At 40.2% G+C, this 17516-nt stretch overlaps 1 protein-coding gene across 3 annotated transcripts; it reads left to right on the forward strand.

Moving 5' to 3' along the window:
• The first annotated feature begins 314 nt into the window (after positions 1–314).
• Positions 315–15075, forward strand: LOC110950387 (neuroplastin-like). 3 transcript variants are annotated; one of them, XM_051951941.1, is made up of 8 exons: positions 315–665; positions 8378–8546; positions 8647–8741; positions 9913–10046; positions 10783–12022; positions 12752–12773; positions 13832–13908; positions 14094–15075. In XM_051951941.1, exons 1-5 carry the CDS (start codon positions 575–577, stop codon positions 11080–11082), a joined length of 789 nt encoding a protein of 262 aa, XP_051807901.1. In that variant the 5' UTR covers positions 315–574; the 3' UTR covers positions 11083–12022; positions 12752–12773; positions 13832–13908; positions 14094–15075. The 3 variants fall into 3 exon arrangements, with proteins under 3 accessions (XP_051807901.1, XP_051807900.1, XP_051807899.1); XM_051951940.1 differs by having other exon boundaries at positions 10783–12015; XM_051951939.1 differs by having other exon boundaries at positions 10783–12773.
• The last annotated feature ends 2441 nt before the right edge of the window (positions 15076–17516 follow it).

Here is a 17516-nt window from a genome sequence, read left to right on the forward strand (position 1 = left end):
GGTGGAAAATGTTGCAGAGGAGATGGGAGATAATGGATGGATGGATGTTAATATATTTTGGGGAGGTGGGCGCATTCCAATACTTGTGCCCTCCCAGTATAGCAATACAATATTTTTTTAATTATGTCCCTGAACCATGGGTTAATTTAGGTGTAAATCAATACTAATTCTAAATGTCTTTGACAAAACCTGCCTCACAAAATTAATAGCGTCCATCTTGTCCATTGTTTCCATATAATTGGTTCGTGCTCCACTTTGTGATTGGACGCCGTTTGATGTGCCGGCTTGTCGCTGAGCTCCTCCAAGATCTCGCGGGATTTGGGAGCGAACTGATGGTTAAAAAAAAAGGTGGTTCCCCCGCTGCACCGGGCTGACGGCAGAGCTGTACAGGTATCCAGCAGTAGCGCTGTCGGCTCCCGCTGGTCCACCTAGCGACACTTCCCCGCCTCTCTGCGACTCGACCGGAGCGTCTGGAGGTGCCAGCCTCGGCCAATCCGCCCCGCAGCACCACCATAACCCGCTCAGGTCACATTAGCCGTCGCCCACCGGCATTTTCCGTCCGGCGTCTCCGAAGATGATACCTGGCAAACGAAGAGCTGCAGTCATGTCCTTCTCGGTGGCGATACTCGGGGCGCTGATGCTGCAGTCGGTGTCTTCCCAATACGGTAGGAAACAGCGGCTCTCCTTACAGAAAAACACACCATCATAGAGAGAATGCGGTTTTAAATTGAAGCATTTGGGGACATTTTTAAATGAAACATTTGAGGACTCGTGTGTTATTAAGAGCGCCGTGGCTCTCCAGCAGTCAAACCTCATTAGATAATCCCTCAGTGTAACTAGAGACGCCTGCTCGTCGAATGAAGCTGTTTTATTTGTTTGCAGAGCGTTTGGAAATGAAGGTTCAGCAGTTTATTAACAAGCTCCAGCCGGTGTAGCTGAAGTGGGCCACACGGAGAGCCTGTGCGACGTCCCTAAAATGTCCTTTGAAGTGTGGAGCTGAATACTGAGTCGCAACATGAGCCTCGCAGTCGGCAAGGACGGGCAGAAATATGCATAAATTTCAGTTCAGAATGTGCTGTGTTTTCCTCTGAGATGCCCACACACACACACTCAGTCACTCAACCTGCTGTCACGCTCGGGTCTGCTCAGATATGTGAGGATCCGGTTGAGGAATCCAGCAGTGCATCTCCAGCTCCTCTCCTAGAGGCTGAGCTCTCCCTGCAGGAGACATGTAGGCCTGTGTAATTAGATGTAGGACCTCAGAAGTGCGGCTCTGTAAATAGCATCAGTCCATTTTGCTGCATGCTTCTATTTTTAGAGCGGGGATGCTGCACTGGGAACCATGGCTTCACTGTCCTCCTCCTGCAACACTGGATCTGTTAACTCCTTGCTGGAGATGTGCTGCACCGCACTGCAGAGTGGCATTGATTCCTCAGCGCCAGTTTCTACTAGTCCAGATGACCCCCGGCTCATAAATCTGGTCTCCCACCGACACAGATTAGACCCCCCTCCGTCAGCTGTTTCTGCTGGTGGGTACTGCAACTGTGCATCCCTGCGAGCGTTGTGTGAGAATGTATTCAGCTCCGGCCTTCCCTGGAGTGGACCATGTGTAGGACTGCATTACACGTCTCCTCCTATACACCCACTCACAGCAGCTCTCCCTCAGTCACGGCTATAGCAAATAAAGCTCAGAGTTTTGGTTAGAAGTAATGGCTTTTTATCTGACAGGGAGGCATGAAGTGTGATCTTATTTCCTTTGCTGGTTTTCAGTGACTGTTTCAGAGGACGCTATAGTGTGCCGTTGGATTAGTGTGTATATTATATCATCTGGTTGTTCTGATTTCTTTGCCCAGCTAGGTTAGTTTGACAGACTGACAGTGACAAGACTGTAGATCTGTCAGAAAAGAGGTTTCAAGATTTACTGAGCGCAGTATGTAAAATTGAACGGTAAGGAAAGATGTGTATTGGGGAATTTTATTGCAAGTAATACAGTCGGTGTTCATCCAGTGAGACATATTAAACACATAAAGCTTGAAATGAGCTTTAAATATCATCTTGGCTGTGTAATTTCAGCAGGGCTATAAATATGAATGATTTTAATTGCTGTGTTCAGCACTGAAAACCATTTTCTCAGTTTGGTCATTCATTGTTTGGTCAGAAAAAGGTTCAAAGGAAAAGAAAATGCTCTTCGCAGTTTCCTAGGGCCCAAGATGACATCCTTGTGTTGCTTATTGTGTTTGAAAACAACCCTAAAACCCAAAGATATTGAGCTAAGGAGCACATAAAACAAAGGATTGATTATCCACATTATTTTCTGTCAGTTATTTAATGGATAAATCATGCCCGCTCTAATTTGCATTTCGGTTATATTTAACATCAAAGACGGTCTCTGCTGGGAATTGTTCTTGTAAAAGTAGTGTCATTCGTTATCGCTCAGCTCTTCCTGAAGCTCCCAGGTGACCTGCATGTAAAACATCAAACCCCTGGAACAATCAGTCTTTTAAATCAATTCATAAAATAATTTTTTATGTATCTGACTGCAGGGAAGGAATTGATTGACTCATTTTAATACATGAATTTGTGAAAATATCGCTAAACTTGTGAGTGTTAAAATACTGAAACCTTTTTGTTTGTGTAAATGTGAGCTGTGTGGACTTTCTGTACTTGTTCTCCTGCTTTCTGAATATTAATTTACCATCCCGCTAGCTGCTTTATACGTGTTGGTACATTAACTGGGACCGTGGCCAGAATTACTTCATTTTAAACGGATTCATCAGAAGATCCAGAGAAAATATCTGCAAGGAAACACTCATGACTGTTCGAGGCCATCTGTTGTCAGGTTGTGCTGTTGGATGTGCGGTTTGACTAATCAGCCAGAAATTGGCATACATTTTGAATCGGTCCTCCAGTGGTGTTATAAAGTGGACTGCTGAGGTTTTAGAAATGACACGTTTACTTTCCATTTTGTGGTTTAAACATCACGTTAGCTGCTCTGACAGGATGCGAGTGAAAAGCGGATGCTGAACGGGCCTCACTGAAACTTTGAGGCGTGATAGTAAAGAAATGTAGACTTTAAAATGAGGATGCAGTTATACAGTCATTTTTCTTTTAGATGAAGCTTTCTGACATATTGGACTTTAAAAAAAGGTCGCATTGGAGCAGGGATGATGGATCACCAGCTGTTCTGATGACTGATTAAAGTTGCAGTCTGTGATTCTGGAGCAGCAGTGTTGATGTTTACCTATTTACTATAATTATGTGGTTAAAATGTTCTAGATTTAGCCTCTCATCCCTTACTCCTGGCCTGTTTGTGAGCTTAAACATGCGTTGTTTGTGTGTTGTTTCATTGTATTCTGATATTTTAGACGCCAAATAATCGTTTGATTATAGAAAAAGACTGATCTATTTACACAGAACATTTCAAATGCAGTATCGTACTGGTGTGGTTTTATTCAGTGATAAACGGCCTGCATATGGCACAGTTTCCCTCATATTTACCAGGAAAACAACTAAAGCACACAGATCAGATCTGGGGTAAAACTTTAAACAAACAAAACAAGGAAAAACAAACTGGGGCTTTACAGATATTTAGACTTGAAACAGAAAGATTGCATAATATGAACCAAGTGTTCAGATTCTGAGGAAATGCTGTCATAAGAAACTACAAATATTCCCAATCATCATAAGAAGAGCAGGATTTTATTTCTTTTAAATGGGGTCTGTTGGCACATTAATAGAGAATGAATCAAGAGATTGGTTAATACTGCATGTACGCTGTGTTTTTAAAAATTATTAATAAAAAATGATTCACTGTTGATGAAAATAGCTGTTATTTATGGCTCAGATTCAGAATATGTTTAACGATCTGCACTGATTATTAATGAAAAAGTGTAGCACTGATTGTAGAACTGAACTCAGTTAATTGAATAGTTCATCAAAAGAAAATGTCAAGGAAAGAAAAAATTATAATCAGTATCCGTCCAGATGCTAAAATGATTTAGCATGCATGCTAATTCCGGCATATTTACATTACATCATGTATGTACTGTCCATTAGTATGCACTGTCCCGACTAAATAAACCAGAAAATAAAATAAATAAATTGAATTTGCTTTTATTCTAATAAACTGAATATCTTTGGATTTTTTTGACCAAACACGTAGTTTAAAGATGTCACTTTATGTTTTATGTCACCATACCAGGCACTGACCAAATGATTAATTGAAAGAAAAACTGTTCTAAGATCCCTCTTCTCCTTGAGCCACACATCCCCACATGCCAGGACTAAACTGAACATCAGCTTGACGTGGATGACGTCGTTCAGACATGTTCATTTCAGTGGCTCAGCACTTTGGACGCATTCAGAGTACCGGAGGTGGCAGGCTCTGTCTCTCAGCAGTTCTGTGGTAAAAGCTGAGGTGTTGGTTTTCGGTAATATTATTTACTGGTTCTTATGCGCGCAGGAATCTATATGTTCCCACCGTGTATGAGCTGATCATGAGGAGTCGGTTGTGGGCTGTACAGCAGCAGGGATTTATGATCTCAGCTAAGAAGAAAAAATAAAAGAAACGTGATTGTCTGTGTTGTGGTGGTCTGCCTGATCTGGTTGGCCGACTCTTCCTCTTCCTACTTTGTTGTCGTGGAGTGCTTCTATGGAAACGGAGGGGGTCTATCACCATGCGCCCACACGCTCCCCAGAGACCAGAGCTGCAGCTTCTATAAATCTCCTCGATCTCATGCTCTCCACAGTGCCTATAGACCACGCTTATGACTACAGCCCTCCGTCCTCCTCCTCCGCCTCTCTCGCTGCCGCCATGATCAATTGTTTCACATCCACTTATTTCAGAAAGGGAGACATTTCAGTCGGGGAAAATTAACAGCAGACTTCACGGCTGTCCCGTTATTGAATCATTATGTGAACAAGCTTTTCCGAGCAACATTGATGTTTTCATTATACAGACAAAGACATCCTGAGAATGACAAGGTCACGTGGAGGACTTCTGGATGGTATCGCTGTACGAGCCAGACACAAATTTATAGAATGTCATTAATTGGACAAAACCAAGTGAGAGCAGCCTTGCAGGGACGTCCCGGAAGAATTGAATTAAAGCTTCCCAGGAATAGCAGCAATAATGGCTCCGGCAGATCTGAGGTCGTCTTTCTCCCACCAAATCACCGATCAGATCGCTCCTCACAGTTTGGTGTTCATTTCAGCATTTTTTTGTTTTACATCATGCAACATAAGACGGTTTTGTGTCGTGTATTAGAGCTGAAATGATTAGACAATTAAGTGAAATGCCAATCAAAAAATATATATATATCATCTGCAGCTGTTGACAGTTGTCATTTGCCAGTTAACGCTACTCACCTGTGAACATCTGTTGCTTGCTTTCTTTCTTCTTCAGCAGGTTGGTTGGACAGACAATTTCAAGACAACACATTTTGCTCTGGGACATTGTTTAAAAAAAAAAAAAAAAAAAAAAAAAATTCCAAAACAGCCTATTAATTGAGAAATGGTACAGTATATAAAAATAGGGCTGCAACCAGATTATTCTCTTATTTAATTCTTTTTTTGAGCTATGATCTGTCTGAAAACGGTAAAAAATGTTGATCGGTGTTTCCCAAAGCCAGATATGATATCCTCAAATGTCTTGTTTAGTCTTCAACCCAAAGATATTCAAATTACTGCCAGAGAGGAGTAAAGAAACAAGAAGATATTCAAATTGAAGAAGCTATAATCAGAGAATTGCTGCTTTTTAAAAAGCATTGCCAAACCAATTAATTAGACAAATAATTGTCTAGTAGTGCAACTAATTGATTAATTATTGCAGCAGTAATTAAGGATATAAAATATTAATTATTTGCAGCCATAATTTGAATATGTCAACTTGAGTACATCTTTTAATGATCAAAAACGTAATTAACCGAAAAATAAGCAATTGGTGAATCGATGCTTCATCTTTTTGTTTTATTTCAATATAATTTGTCTGTCTACATTGTTTTGCATAATGTTTTTTTTCTTTTCCTATCCTGCTCCCTTTTTAATTTAACCTGCTATTTTCTTGCCTTTCCATCCTGCACCTCTTTTCCTTTCTTTTTTTTTCCCTTCTTGCCTCTGGACGTGCTGCCCTCTTAAACCACCACCAGCGGGTTTTGTGAAGTCGCCTCTTTCCGAGACTAAACTCACAGGCGACACCTTTGAGCTGTACTGTGACGTGGTGGGTACCCCCACGCCAGAGATCCAGTGGTGGTACTCTGAGATCAACCGGGCCGACTCTTTCAGGCAGCTGTGGGACGGCGCCCGTAAGCGGCGGGTGGCCATCAGCACGGCGTACGGCCTGAACGCGGTGAGCGTGTTGGGGGTGTCGTACCTCACACTGGACGATGCCGGGACCTACGAGTGCAGAGCCAGCAATGACCCGCGACGCAACGACCTCCACCAAAATCCGGCCACCACCTGGATCCGTGCTCAGGCCACTATAACGGTGCTGCAGAGTGAGTGGTCGGTGTAGAGCGTCCCTCCCCCAGTGTGATTCAGCCTCCCTCCAAACCTCTCCAGAGGACCGCTAGCTTCCTCCGTAGGTGCCATCCTCCCCTGCAGACCTGGAAAATGAAGAAACGCACCATCATCTCGCCCTCATGTTATCTTTTGCAGGCAGAGTAGTATTTGGCATCCCTTAGCTCAGTGCATCCTTCGAGCTGTAGCGCCTTTTAGAGTCCAGGTTTCCATCATTTCCTCTGTATTTTATTTCTCTTTTCCTTTTCTTATCATTTCCCTGAATTAATCATAATGTTTCATTTTAATATTTCTCTTCTTCTTGTCATAAGCTTTTTTTTGTCATGTGTTTTAAGATGTTTAGTTTTGCACACTAGTTGCACTAACCTACAGAAAGTTTTCCAGTATTCAGTATCGCCTCAATTAATAGTCAATATATTGTATCATTATTTCATATCAGTGCTGACTTTATTTGCGTCTTGCACACCAGAACTAAACAATCCTGTGTGTGTGCTTTTTGACACAGAGTTCTTACAACACAGGTGTATCATTTATTACAAATAAGAACCTGAAATGTAAAGAATCTGAATGGAAATGCAAACCTGTTGCTAATGAGCTTGGGTGTTGAATCTTAATATTTTGGTTAGTTCTGACCAAATGTTTCTGCAGCACGGAGCAGAGTATCAAAAGCTGCCATCGGATGTTTGGTAATATTAGTGCTTGCTTATGTTAAGACCAAATTCATATTTATGATAAAAATTTTGCCCAATTAGGTGATATTTTGGATAATGTACTCATAAAGCTGACTATACAACATTATCATAAGGTGTCAAACTATTTATATTTGGCCAACTCATGAGCCAGTATCACCTGTATTATTAGAAAAATAGGACACTTAGCTGTATATGTGTGTTAGGCAAATCAGTGTTTAAGGCTGTGACTACAGATTAAAAGGTTCACATTGATGTCTACATGTGCAAAGAAGATGTAGATAATCAGGATTAAACCGTGTATCTGCTCTCCAATTAAGGTCTGCATTATTTAAAAGCTAATTCAAGTGAAACATATGGTTACATTTCAACCTCAAGCACATTCTGCTCTATTTTGTTTCCTTTAATTATAAGAGAGCCAAGGATGGACCTTGACTTAAATCAGTTCTATTGTTCTTTGCTGTAAAAATACAGTTTGAAGATTGAGTTTAGCATAAATTGAATTAATGTGCTTTATGAAAACTAATTGGGGGGGAAAAAATAATTGTAAAGCGAGGCTGTGATAGAAATGTTAACATTTTAATTTTACTGTATTCAGAGGCTCTTTTTTTAATAAAAGGAGAATCCTCAGTGTTCCTGAACAGAAAAACATCAGCTAAAGTACCCAAACCATTAATTTGTGTTATGAACATTATTCAACTCTGGTTTCAGAAATCTTTTTTTTTTTTTTTTTTTTTTCTCCAGTCAGCGTGGCTCTAATTAGAGCAGTAAACATGAACAATGGAGTCCAAAGATGCTGAGAAGAGGTGCAGGAAACTGAGAACACAAAATTGTTCCATCTGAGACAAAACGCAATACTGATTTCAGAAATCATCTGTAAATTACTTCATTTAATCTGCATGTTGCATTATAAAACCTTTTATATTTGTAACTAAATTGAGAGCGTTTCTGGTCCATCGGAGCCAGAAAATGAATGGACTTCTTCTTCAGAATGCCCAAAATAGTTCCACCCACTTTCCAACTCTATTCCTGTTATATTGTATAAAGAGTGGTTGGCTGTGATGTCTGGCTGAACCTTTTGCAAATTGTTGTTTACATCTTCCAGCACACCCTCACCCACGACACCCGGCGAGCATTACTTCAGTTGTAGCTAAGGTACGTCTCTGTTACAGAGCCGTCAATCACTGCCTCTGAACACGCCACGCTTCCTGTGGAAGGTGATAGTCTCATGCTGCAGTGCAACCTGACCAGCGCCCACAGTGCCCACCAGGAGAGCTTCTGGATGAAGAACGGGGAGGAGATCTCGGAGACACGCAGCACCAACAGGAACACCGAGTACAAGTACGTAGCTGCAGCAGCAAAACTGTGCAACTTGTGTGTGAGTGAGTGGCAGCTTGGCAGCCTGGAATGGGTTCACTTGAGGTGTGTTTCTGATCCGCAGGCTACACAGACCAAGAGGAGATGACGCTGGTGTGTACATGTGTGTCTACACCTTCGACGTGGCTCCTCCGGCCAACGCCACCATCGAGGTTAAATGTAGGTGTTGATTTGTGAGCTGCAGGCATGTTTGCTGTGTCAAGGCCACATTAGAGACGCCACCAATAAAAACGGCCTTGAGCTGTAGCATCCCTGTCATGTGAGGACCTGTGATTTCAAACGGCTCTGCTGGCTGCTCAGGGGCAGCCGGCGCCCTTGACACCTCCATGTAGCCAGTGCCTGGCTCAGTGGCAGCAGATGGTGTCTTGTTTGTGTGATGGCAAGGGATTATGTCTCAACGGTAAAATCTGGTCAGCCTTTTCTGCTGTCACACATGCAAAGCTATGGAGGCAAATTGGATTTTTACTTTATGGAGCGTTTCAATCTATTCCTGTTACAGGCGGTTTTGTCATATAAAAAATACACTGAATGATCCATAAAGCCTGATGTTGTATTGAAACACATCATCCTGATAGATTGGAATAAATACTTGATGTTCACATTTTCACTTCTGTTCACACCGATTTTACTCAGTATTACTAACACATATTTTTTGGATTGGATAGGCACAAAAAAGGCACAAAATTCTATGTATGTTTCGCTCTTTTACTGTGACTTTAGTTCTTTTATATATCCACTGTGCTGTATTACATGGAAGCCTGCAGGGGACTATATTGAAATGATATGATGGTGTAAATTTTAAAATGTAATTCCAAACGTTTTCCACAAATGTATACGCAATAATCCAGTCTGCAAACGCATACCACTATGGGAGTTCTGTGAGTATATAAAGAAAATGGAAAAGCTGTTTTTTTTATATTTAGTTTTCATAGTCAGAACCTGCTCTCAAATATAAGTTAATTTGAGTTTACATTTGGAAACTGTTAGTAACAATGTATGCTTTATTTTACATTGAAGGCAGCAATATTTAAGTCTTAGTTAAAATTAAAATGCAGTTTTCTGACAATGTGAAAGTCAAAACTGCATTTGACATTAATGATGAAGGACTTAACCTGCTGTACAAGGGACGGTATTCAAATACAATAAGTGAAATGGTACCCCCAGTCTGTTGCATTTCCATGTTACTGTGCTCTTTTGTTCTTTGCTTATTTATAGTTTCATCTTTTATTGTGCAAACTCCTTGAAAATGAAAAGGTCATATTGAGTAATTAGCACAGACCTTTTTCTTTCTATTTCAACACTGGATCTTTGATGTCTTCTTTCTTTATAGCTGCTCCTGAGATTATAGGCCACAAGCGCAGTGAGAATAAGAACGAGGGCCAGCGTGCTTTACTCTACTGCAAGTCTGTCGGCTATCCTCACCCTGTCTGGACCTGGCGCAAATTCGACAATGGCAATTTTAGGGTATGATTTTTTTTATCAGTTTAATATTCACAAGTTTTCTCCTTGGGATGCAGTCGCTGTGAGACAAGCTGACCTAATTTTGTGATATACAAAACTGCATTCACCATTATTCTGGCTGTTCAAATATCATGAATTCTGTTGAAAAATGTTAAAACTTTAGGGGTCTGATCTCACCATAATAGGATGATATGTACAGTAGCTGGTCATTGATGAGTAAATTTCATCTCGGTCCATCTACTAGTTCATTCACTAGCTGCCTAAAGCAGAAGGGAGACGTTGAGAGCACCGACGGTAAAGAGGTGAAAATCCACTTTGGCTTAAGCTGACATCTAACAGCAGTAATTGTAATGCACAGTGTGTTCTTGGGGATCCTTTGCAATTCCTTACTTAAGCTGACTAACTGTAGATACTCAAACTCAAACAGAAAATTTCTTTACGCCTGCATGATTGCACCAAATTTAAAATCTTGCATGGACTGTGCTATATTTCAACCAGCTTTGAATGTTTAAAATGAGGTTAAACCCTAAGTAGAGAGAATGAAAACACTGAAAAAACAGTGAAATATGCAAAAAAAACAAAACAATAGAGATAAGCTGTTAAAGTGCTTGACCTATATATTAAACTATGTTATATGCTGATGCTTTCAAACTTCATGAGCCACTCTGTCCATGTAACCGCTGCTACACCGTGAAGTCTTCCGCATAATTTTAGTGATTTGTCTGTCCTCTCCCGATAGGAAATCGACAACTCGACCGGGCGCTTCTTCGTCAGCAGCAGAGACAACTACACCGAGCTCCACATCGCCAACCTGGACATCAGCTTGGATCCAGGCGAGTACCACTGCAACGCCACCAACATGCTCGGCAGCCGCGACGAGAAGATCGTGTTGAGGGTCCGCAGCCACTTGGCCCCCCTGTGGCCTCTGCTGGGGGTTTTGGCTGAGATCATCATCCTGGTTGTCATCATCGTCATTTATGAGAAGCGCAAGAAGCCCGAAGATTTACAAGACGGTGAGTCACCAGCGATGGTTCAATGACTGCCTCATTAGTCCACTGCTTTTGATTTATTTAGGGAGGCATTGGTTTAAGATTTTGTACAAATTCCTGCATTTTGTACCCAAAAAGCCCTAATTAGTGTGGAGTTGGGCACCGAATGTCAAAGGAGGCACAGTTCCTTCACCAGAAACACCAGCAGGGTCACCAGACACTGTGCTGTGCCTGCGTTCAATAATTCAGTCTGGGGAGGTCGACCCAATTGGCGGACACTGTTGCAGGAGGTCGCACCTTGTCAGGACAGTCTCATGCATTTAATATTAATGAGAAATATGATGCTGCAGTGTTGCGGAGGTGAATAATTTCAATTATTAATGACTTTCTAGGGACCTTGTGGCGTCCCCGAGCTCCTGCAAGCTTAACCATGAGACCCGTTATTTAGAGACACAACCTGGGTTTTGCTATCCTGCGATTTCCTGATACTACTGAGTGCTTCATTTTCCAGAATCAAGCTTCTATCATAAATCATGCATTAATGGTATTTGGGCAACCTTTTCCTTTCAAACAGAATTTTGATGTCGTCACACGCTGATTAGATGCAGCATGCAGTGAATGACTGACAGCTCAGAGCCGTCAGTGACTTTCACCGACACTTAGTCACTGTACAGGAATATAATGTCATTATGGTTCATTACTTTGTCAGAAATGCACTGTTGCAGAATCCGAGGGTGTTTAAAGTCACCTTGAGAATCTTCTTAGTATTTCAGATGCAATTTAAATGACTGTAGATTGTGTGACTCACACAGCAAATGCTTGCGTGCATTGTTAATAATTCATATTATATATATATATATATATATATATATATGCGTTTCTATGAAATGGGTTAGCTTTGGTTATTTAATATTTTAACAGCTTGTTGTAATATCTCCCATCCTCCCCTTTTTCCAAATTGCATAACCCAAACCATGTTTGTGGTAAGTGGTAAGACTTTGCATGTCTCGTGAATTTCAATAAGCATTCAGCTTCATCTCCTTCCAGTTCACAGCTCAGTAAACAGTTCTGTTTAAGCTTCCCTCTATGTTCAACATGTGCAAGTGCAGTCCAGAATGTTTTTTTAATGGTTTTCTTTTACAAAACAATAACTCCACGTAACTGCATCACATTAATAGTTACAGCGGCAGTGATTGGCATGCAAGTCACTGTGAAGACTTAAAAATGTTGTGTTAATCAGTCTTTCCTCACTGTTACTGTTACACACTGCTTCACTGAATTGTTTCCCACAGTTGAGAGCTAATTACGATGCTTCTCAGTAATTTCTTTAAGTGGACAGATGTTCTTTGTGAGCGCTGCTTGTCTGTGCATGACAACAGTATTTTTTAGATTTCAATTTTGCCTGTAAGTGTTCTCACTTGTTCATGCCTTTTTAATGTGATGTTAAACTGCATCCCGTGTGTTTGTGAGTTATCTCATGAGGTGGTTTTCCTTCGGCATGGCAGCCTATTCACTATTACCTCATCCAGGCTGCGTTTTCATTCCATTACAGTCTGCACATATAATACAGATGAACCATAGAAACCCTCATGGCCAAGTGTACCATGTGTTAGTCACAGCTACACCTAAACACTTGTCACTTCATCAACGTGTGCAACTTCCTTGCGATTGTTTTATTTTTTGGTCTTCATTTCTCCATATTTTCCCTTGCTGCCTCAGATGATGACCTAGCTGGACCAATGTAAGTAATATTTCAGCTTCGCTACCTTCTTTTTGTTTAGGTTGGTAAAGTGTTTTGTCGTAGATTATGATGCTGTATCTACTCCTGACAGTCTGTGGGACTCACTGTGGGCTAGTCCCCAAATCTCAAGAACTGTGAGTGTCGTGCTGCAGTGTTTAGATGTCAGATTCATCGTAGAAAAATATCCAAAAGTCAAGTTAGGACATTCCTGCTGTGACTGACAGGCTGCTGCATTGTTCTGAGTAGGAAAGCTCTGCTCATGATGTTCTAACACACTTACTTTTAGCCCTTCTATTTCACAGTTATGAGCACTGTTTAATCTTTGAAGAAATAGTTTAGAACACTATAGTTGTAAGCAGTTTTTTTTTTTTTAAATTTGTGTATTTGTAAATAATTGTAACTCTGCTGTCTATACAGATAGTAAAGTAAATGTTGGTCATCATAAGATGTCTTCACAAGACAAGTAGTAAAAACAGCAATAATGTCCTTATATCTGCATATAACTACATTATTCTGTGTTGATTATTTGTGATATGTTTAGGATTGCTACAAAGGCAGCTTATAGTAAAACGAGTAAAACTATTTTTAAAGTTGACCCGAGTGTATTGTGGTCTTCCACAATAATAATACAAAATGTTTGCACATACAATCAGCCGCTTAATGCACACTAATATTGTTTTCATAACTGATTTAATGGATTGTTCAGCAGTAACCGTGACGCAGTAATGAGGGCATCAATCAACTACTGCGCTTCGTGTTTTCAAATTGAATTAGTCTTTCATTTAAAGTAAAACATTTTACGTCACAAAAGTGCAGATACTAAAAGGTTTCTTCAAACTGGGTAATTGTCTTGATCAGCTGCCAGATGTGTTTGCAATAAAATGTCATGAAACAGAAAGACAAACTTGTTTTTATTTGATAAATGGTTATAATAATTTAACACTAATTGGAATCTGATTATTTCAACTAATCGGCGATTTAAATGCATTAACTCTCTCTGCTCTTGTAAATCAACAGTTGAGATGTGAACTAATTGTGTCATTTTCTCCCTGCTAAAGGAAAACTAATTCAACCAACAACCACAAAGACAAGAATCTGCGCCAGAGGAATACAAACTGAGCAGCCTGTCTGCTGAGTAAGTATTAAATTATTAAGAAGAAGCCTGACAATAAATATGTATTACAACCCTGTGGCCACAAGCACAAGATCATCTGCTGTATGAAATTGCCACTGAAAGCTCTTGTCCTCCAGAATAAACCTGCATGTCGTGAGCCTACTGTCAAACTGGGTTAATGAGCTGAATTTTCTCTTTATTTTCAGGTCTCACTACACATGTATTGACCATATGAAGGTAAAAAGGAAGGGACTTCATACCAGTTGTTAACATGATGTATCTGCCATTAAAAGTATGGTTGTGGAGGAATTAGATGAGGCATGCCTTATGATTTTATTGGTGAGGGTGTGAGGTCAGGAGGTACTCGAATCATTATGGAATTGTTAACATTATATCCATTGTTGCTGCATGCAGTTGTTGACGTTTCTGATTTTTTTCCCCTCTTATCCACTAATTTAACATTTTTACTACTTCTGAAGTAATGCATGCAAGATGTTGACCTTCTGTTTGACACAGAAATGGCTTTTTTTTTGTTCTTTTCTGAGAGTGGCTTCATGTAGATAAATCTGTACTGTGTGTTCTAGAGGAAAAACAAAACTCGGCAATGTAAAAGAAAATATCACCATAATCTGGTATGACAGGTGTGTACAGTTTCATCATTCCGCTGCATACCATTTATTCATTTTATCAGATTATATCTATTACATTTTAAGGGCTTTGCAATGTCCCTCTAAATTTGATTAAGATTTACTTTACTGTATGTACTGTATGTATTAAATCACTATAACTATGTATCAGATCACCATTAATATAAAGACTATTCATATTATATGATGCACTTAAATGTTGACAATAATGAAAAACTGTATAAACCTACTTTAGGAAATCTGTACTAATCATTCTAACATATTTTATAATTATGTGTATTGTACAGCATGGCTATTATCCTATGCAATTATTATCCATATCAATATATTGAAAAGTCATTGCAGCTTTTGATTTCTCTGTGACAAAGCTTTAAACTAGTAGGATCACCGTAGAGCGTTGATGGCATACCACACAGCTGCATGAATTCTCTACTGCTACGTGGGAGGCGGTTGAAAGAAAAGCCCACGTCAGAGCTGACACATGTGAAGCAATTCCAAGATCTCGAGTCATTTTTAAGAATAAATATCTCAAAAAAGAAAACTGTGTCTGTCGAGTTGGCTTCTTTGCAAAACGCATTAATCTGCAGCAGTGACGATGCACAGCACAGGGCCTGCAGGGATGCAGAGAAATGAGAGCTTGAGGAGAACAGCACCATCTTGTGAGATTTTCAGAGGCTGGCAGCAGAAAGGAGAACATGATGATGAAGTTCAGGTCAGAAGATGAAGCAGCAGCAAACCAAAAGTCAAAATGTATACAAAAATAACCTACAAGGTGGACCACATCAATTAAGCTGTGATTTCTGTACACAGAGTAGTATAATATTCAAAAACCACATGCCTCCATTTAAGAGTAGCTCAAGGGAAAACAAAAAGAATCACTCTACAGATGCTGTCCACATTTTTTTTTCTTTGTCCTTTGTGAGCTTCAAACTTCAGATGAGACAAGTGAGCATTAAAAAATACATCAGATGAAAGGTAATTTATTGGTACAACTTTTAATAAGTGAGAATATTAAACAACACTAATGAAGACCCTGAGGCTATATGCTCTTCTTTTTTGTATTTGAAAGTTTTTCAGCACCATTCAGATATTTACAGAGCCTAATTTTAGAATCCATTCTGTAATTTAATCTTTTTCTTACACAAACCTACATGAAAATACAGTGATATAATTCTCCCTTTTTTTGGCATTATGCGGAGGCTTTGACTTAGCTTCTTACAAATGTGTTGGGAAAGCAAAATTTGCTGAATACATACTTTGAATTAGAGCGTTACACCATTGTACAATAATCAATATACAACCTGTTGGGCGGGGGGGGGGGGGGGGATTCTTGATGGGTTTTTTTTTTGGGTGGCGACTTAACAGTTTATTGATGTTTGGGGTTGCACTGGGGAATCGTCTACCATCTGGTCTCCACCACAAAGTGATAAACCTACCTATCAACAAAACCATCAGAGGCTTTTATGTTTAACTCTGGTACAGGCATCATTGGCATAACCTCAGTTATTTATGGTGGCTGATCTACAGCACTTCCATTTACAGCTGTGTCTTTTCATACTATCAGAGAACAGATGAGAAGTTCTTAATCTCCTCAGCAAAGACAGGAAGCCATGTCATTGCGCCACTCCTAAATATGAGGAGAGGAAGTGGATTTTCTTTGCAGTTACTACACACACACACACACACACACACACACACACACACACACACACACACACACACACACACACACACACACACACACACACACTATTTAAACCAATCAGCCACAACATTACAGCTCCTCTCCAGCCATTGCTCTTACCCAGAAAACCTTAGCTCCGTGTGTCAAAGTTGAATACTTTGATTTTTGTCTTGAAAATAATCCTTTCCTGCCTTAAAGAAGCTTAGTTTTAATTCTGCACCAGTCCCTGCCTCTACCTCCCCAATCGCTGCAACTCTTGCTCACCAGCTCACCTGTGACTGTGCTACTCTGCACTACACAAAAGCAAATGGTAACATTGTAGTAATTCAGTCCTACATGTTCCAATCAGAATTGGACTCGATGAAAGGGAAATAATTCTGAAAAAAGCCCACTCACCAAGCTGACAGAAATGGTTTCTTACTTGCGTTGTATGTGAAACCCTGGAGGTCTGAATCTGTATTTTTGAGACCGGAAATGCTCATAAATGGTGTTAACTGCCAGTTTTACTTAGTTGTCTTCTAGCATGTAGAAGACACTACATGGACATGTTAATAAGGTGAACTGGATTTTTAGTGGGTTGTGGGGGGACTTTGAAACCACCTGTTTAAAATTGTTTTTGCCCCATTTTTTGCAATCAAGCAGCTCTGTTGGGCCACAAACATGGAAACTCTTGGGGGTTCTGGGTACTAGGATGTCAGCAGTGAATCCTTTGGGTGAATGAATTGCGTGGAGGGGCCACCATTGATCTGGTTTGTGTTTAGGTGGTGATGAAGTGACATCCACATGAATGCCACAACCGAAAGTTTACCAGCAGAACTTTGGATTTTGATCACAATATCAATGTTATTCACTTCACCTGTCAGTGGTTCTAGTGTTGATTCAGCTCACTGTATATTTCCCTCCTCTTAACACTAGTGGGCAGCAAATTTGGCAGATTATTTGAGGAAGTTGCTGCATCACAGCAGAGGAGGGCGCTGTTTTATTTTAGGTTTGGTTTGAGTCCAGGTCAGAGTGATGCTGATGGGTTCTGCAGCATTTTCTAACTATCACCAGCTGGAGAATAATGAACTTTTGCAATGTTTGTGTGTTTTTACCTTTTAAAGTGGTGTATTAATTGCTTGGACCTAATTCAGGGTGATATAATAATGCCGTGTTCGGGATTAATTTGTCAGCAGGATTCAACAGTACTAAAATCTGTCCACTTGTAGAGAAAAGAGACATCTGTGACTTTGTGAAGCCTAAAAAAAAGCTAAACTGCTGAAAGGAAAGAACACAACTTTTGACAAAATGATTTGTTG

The sequence above is a fragment of the Acanthochromis polyacanthus genome, chromosome 8 (assembly GCF_021347895.1).
Source record: "Acanthochromis polyacanthus isolate Apoly-LR-REF ecotype Palm Island chromosome 8, KAUST_Apoly_ChrSc, whole genome shotgun sequence".
Taxonomy (NCBI): Eukaryota; Metazoa; Chordata; class Actinopteri; family Pomacentridae; genus Acanthochromis; species Acanthochromis polyacanthus.

Excerpts from the sequence above, each read along its gene's own strand:
- LOC110950387 (XM_051951939.1), top strand. The coding sequence starts at position 575 with ATGATACCTGGCAAACGAAGAGCTGCAGTCATGTCCTTCTCGGTGGCG. Across the intron at positions 666-8,377 it reads GTCGGTGTCTTCCCAATACG|AGCCGTCAATCACTGCCTCT; the intron begins GTAGGAAACAGC and ends TCTCTGTTACAG. Across the intron at positions 8,742-9,912 it reads CGCCACCATCGAGGTTAAAT|CTGCTCCTGAGATTATAGGC; the intron begins GTAGGTGTTGAT and ends CTTTCTTTATAG.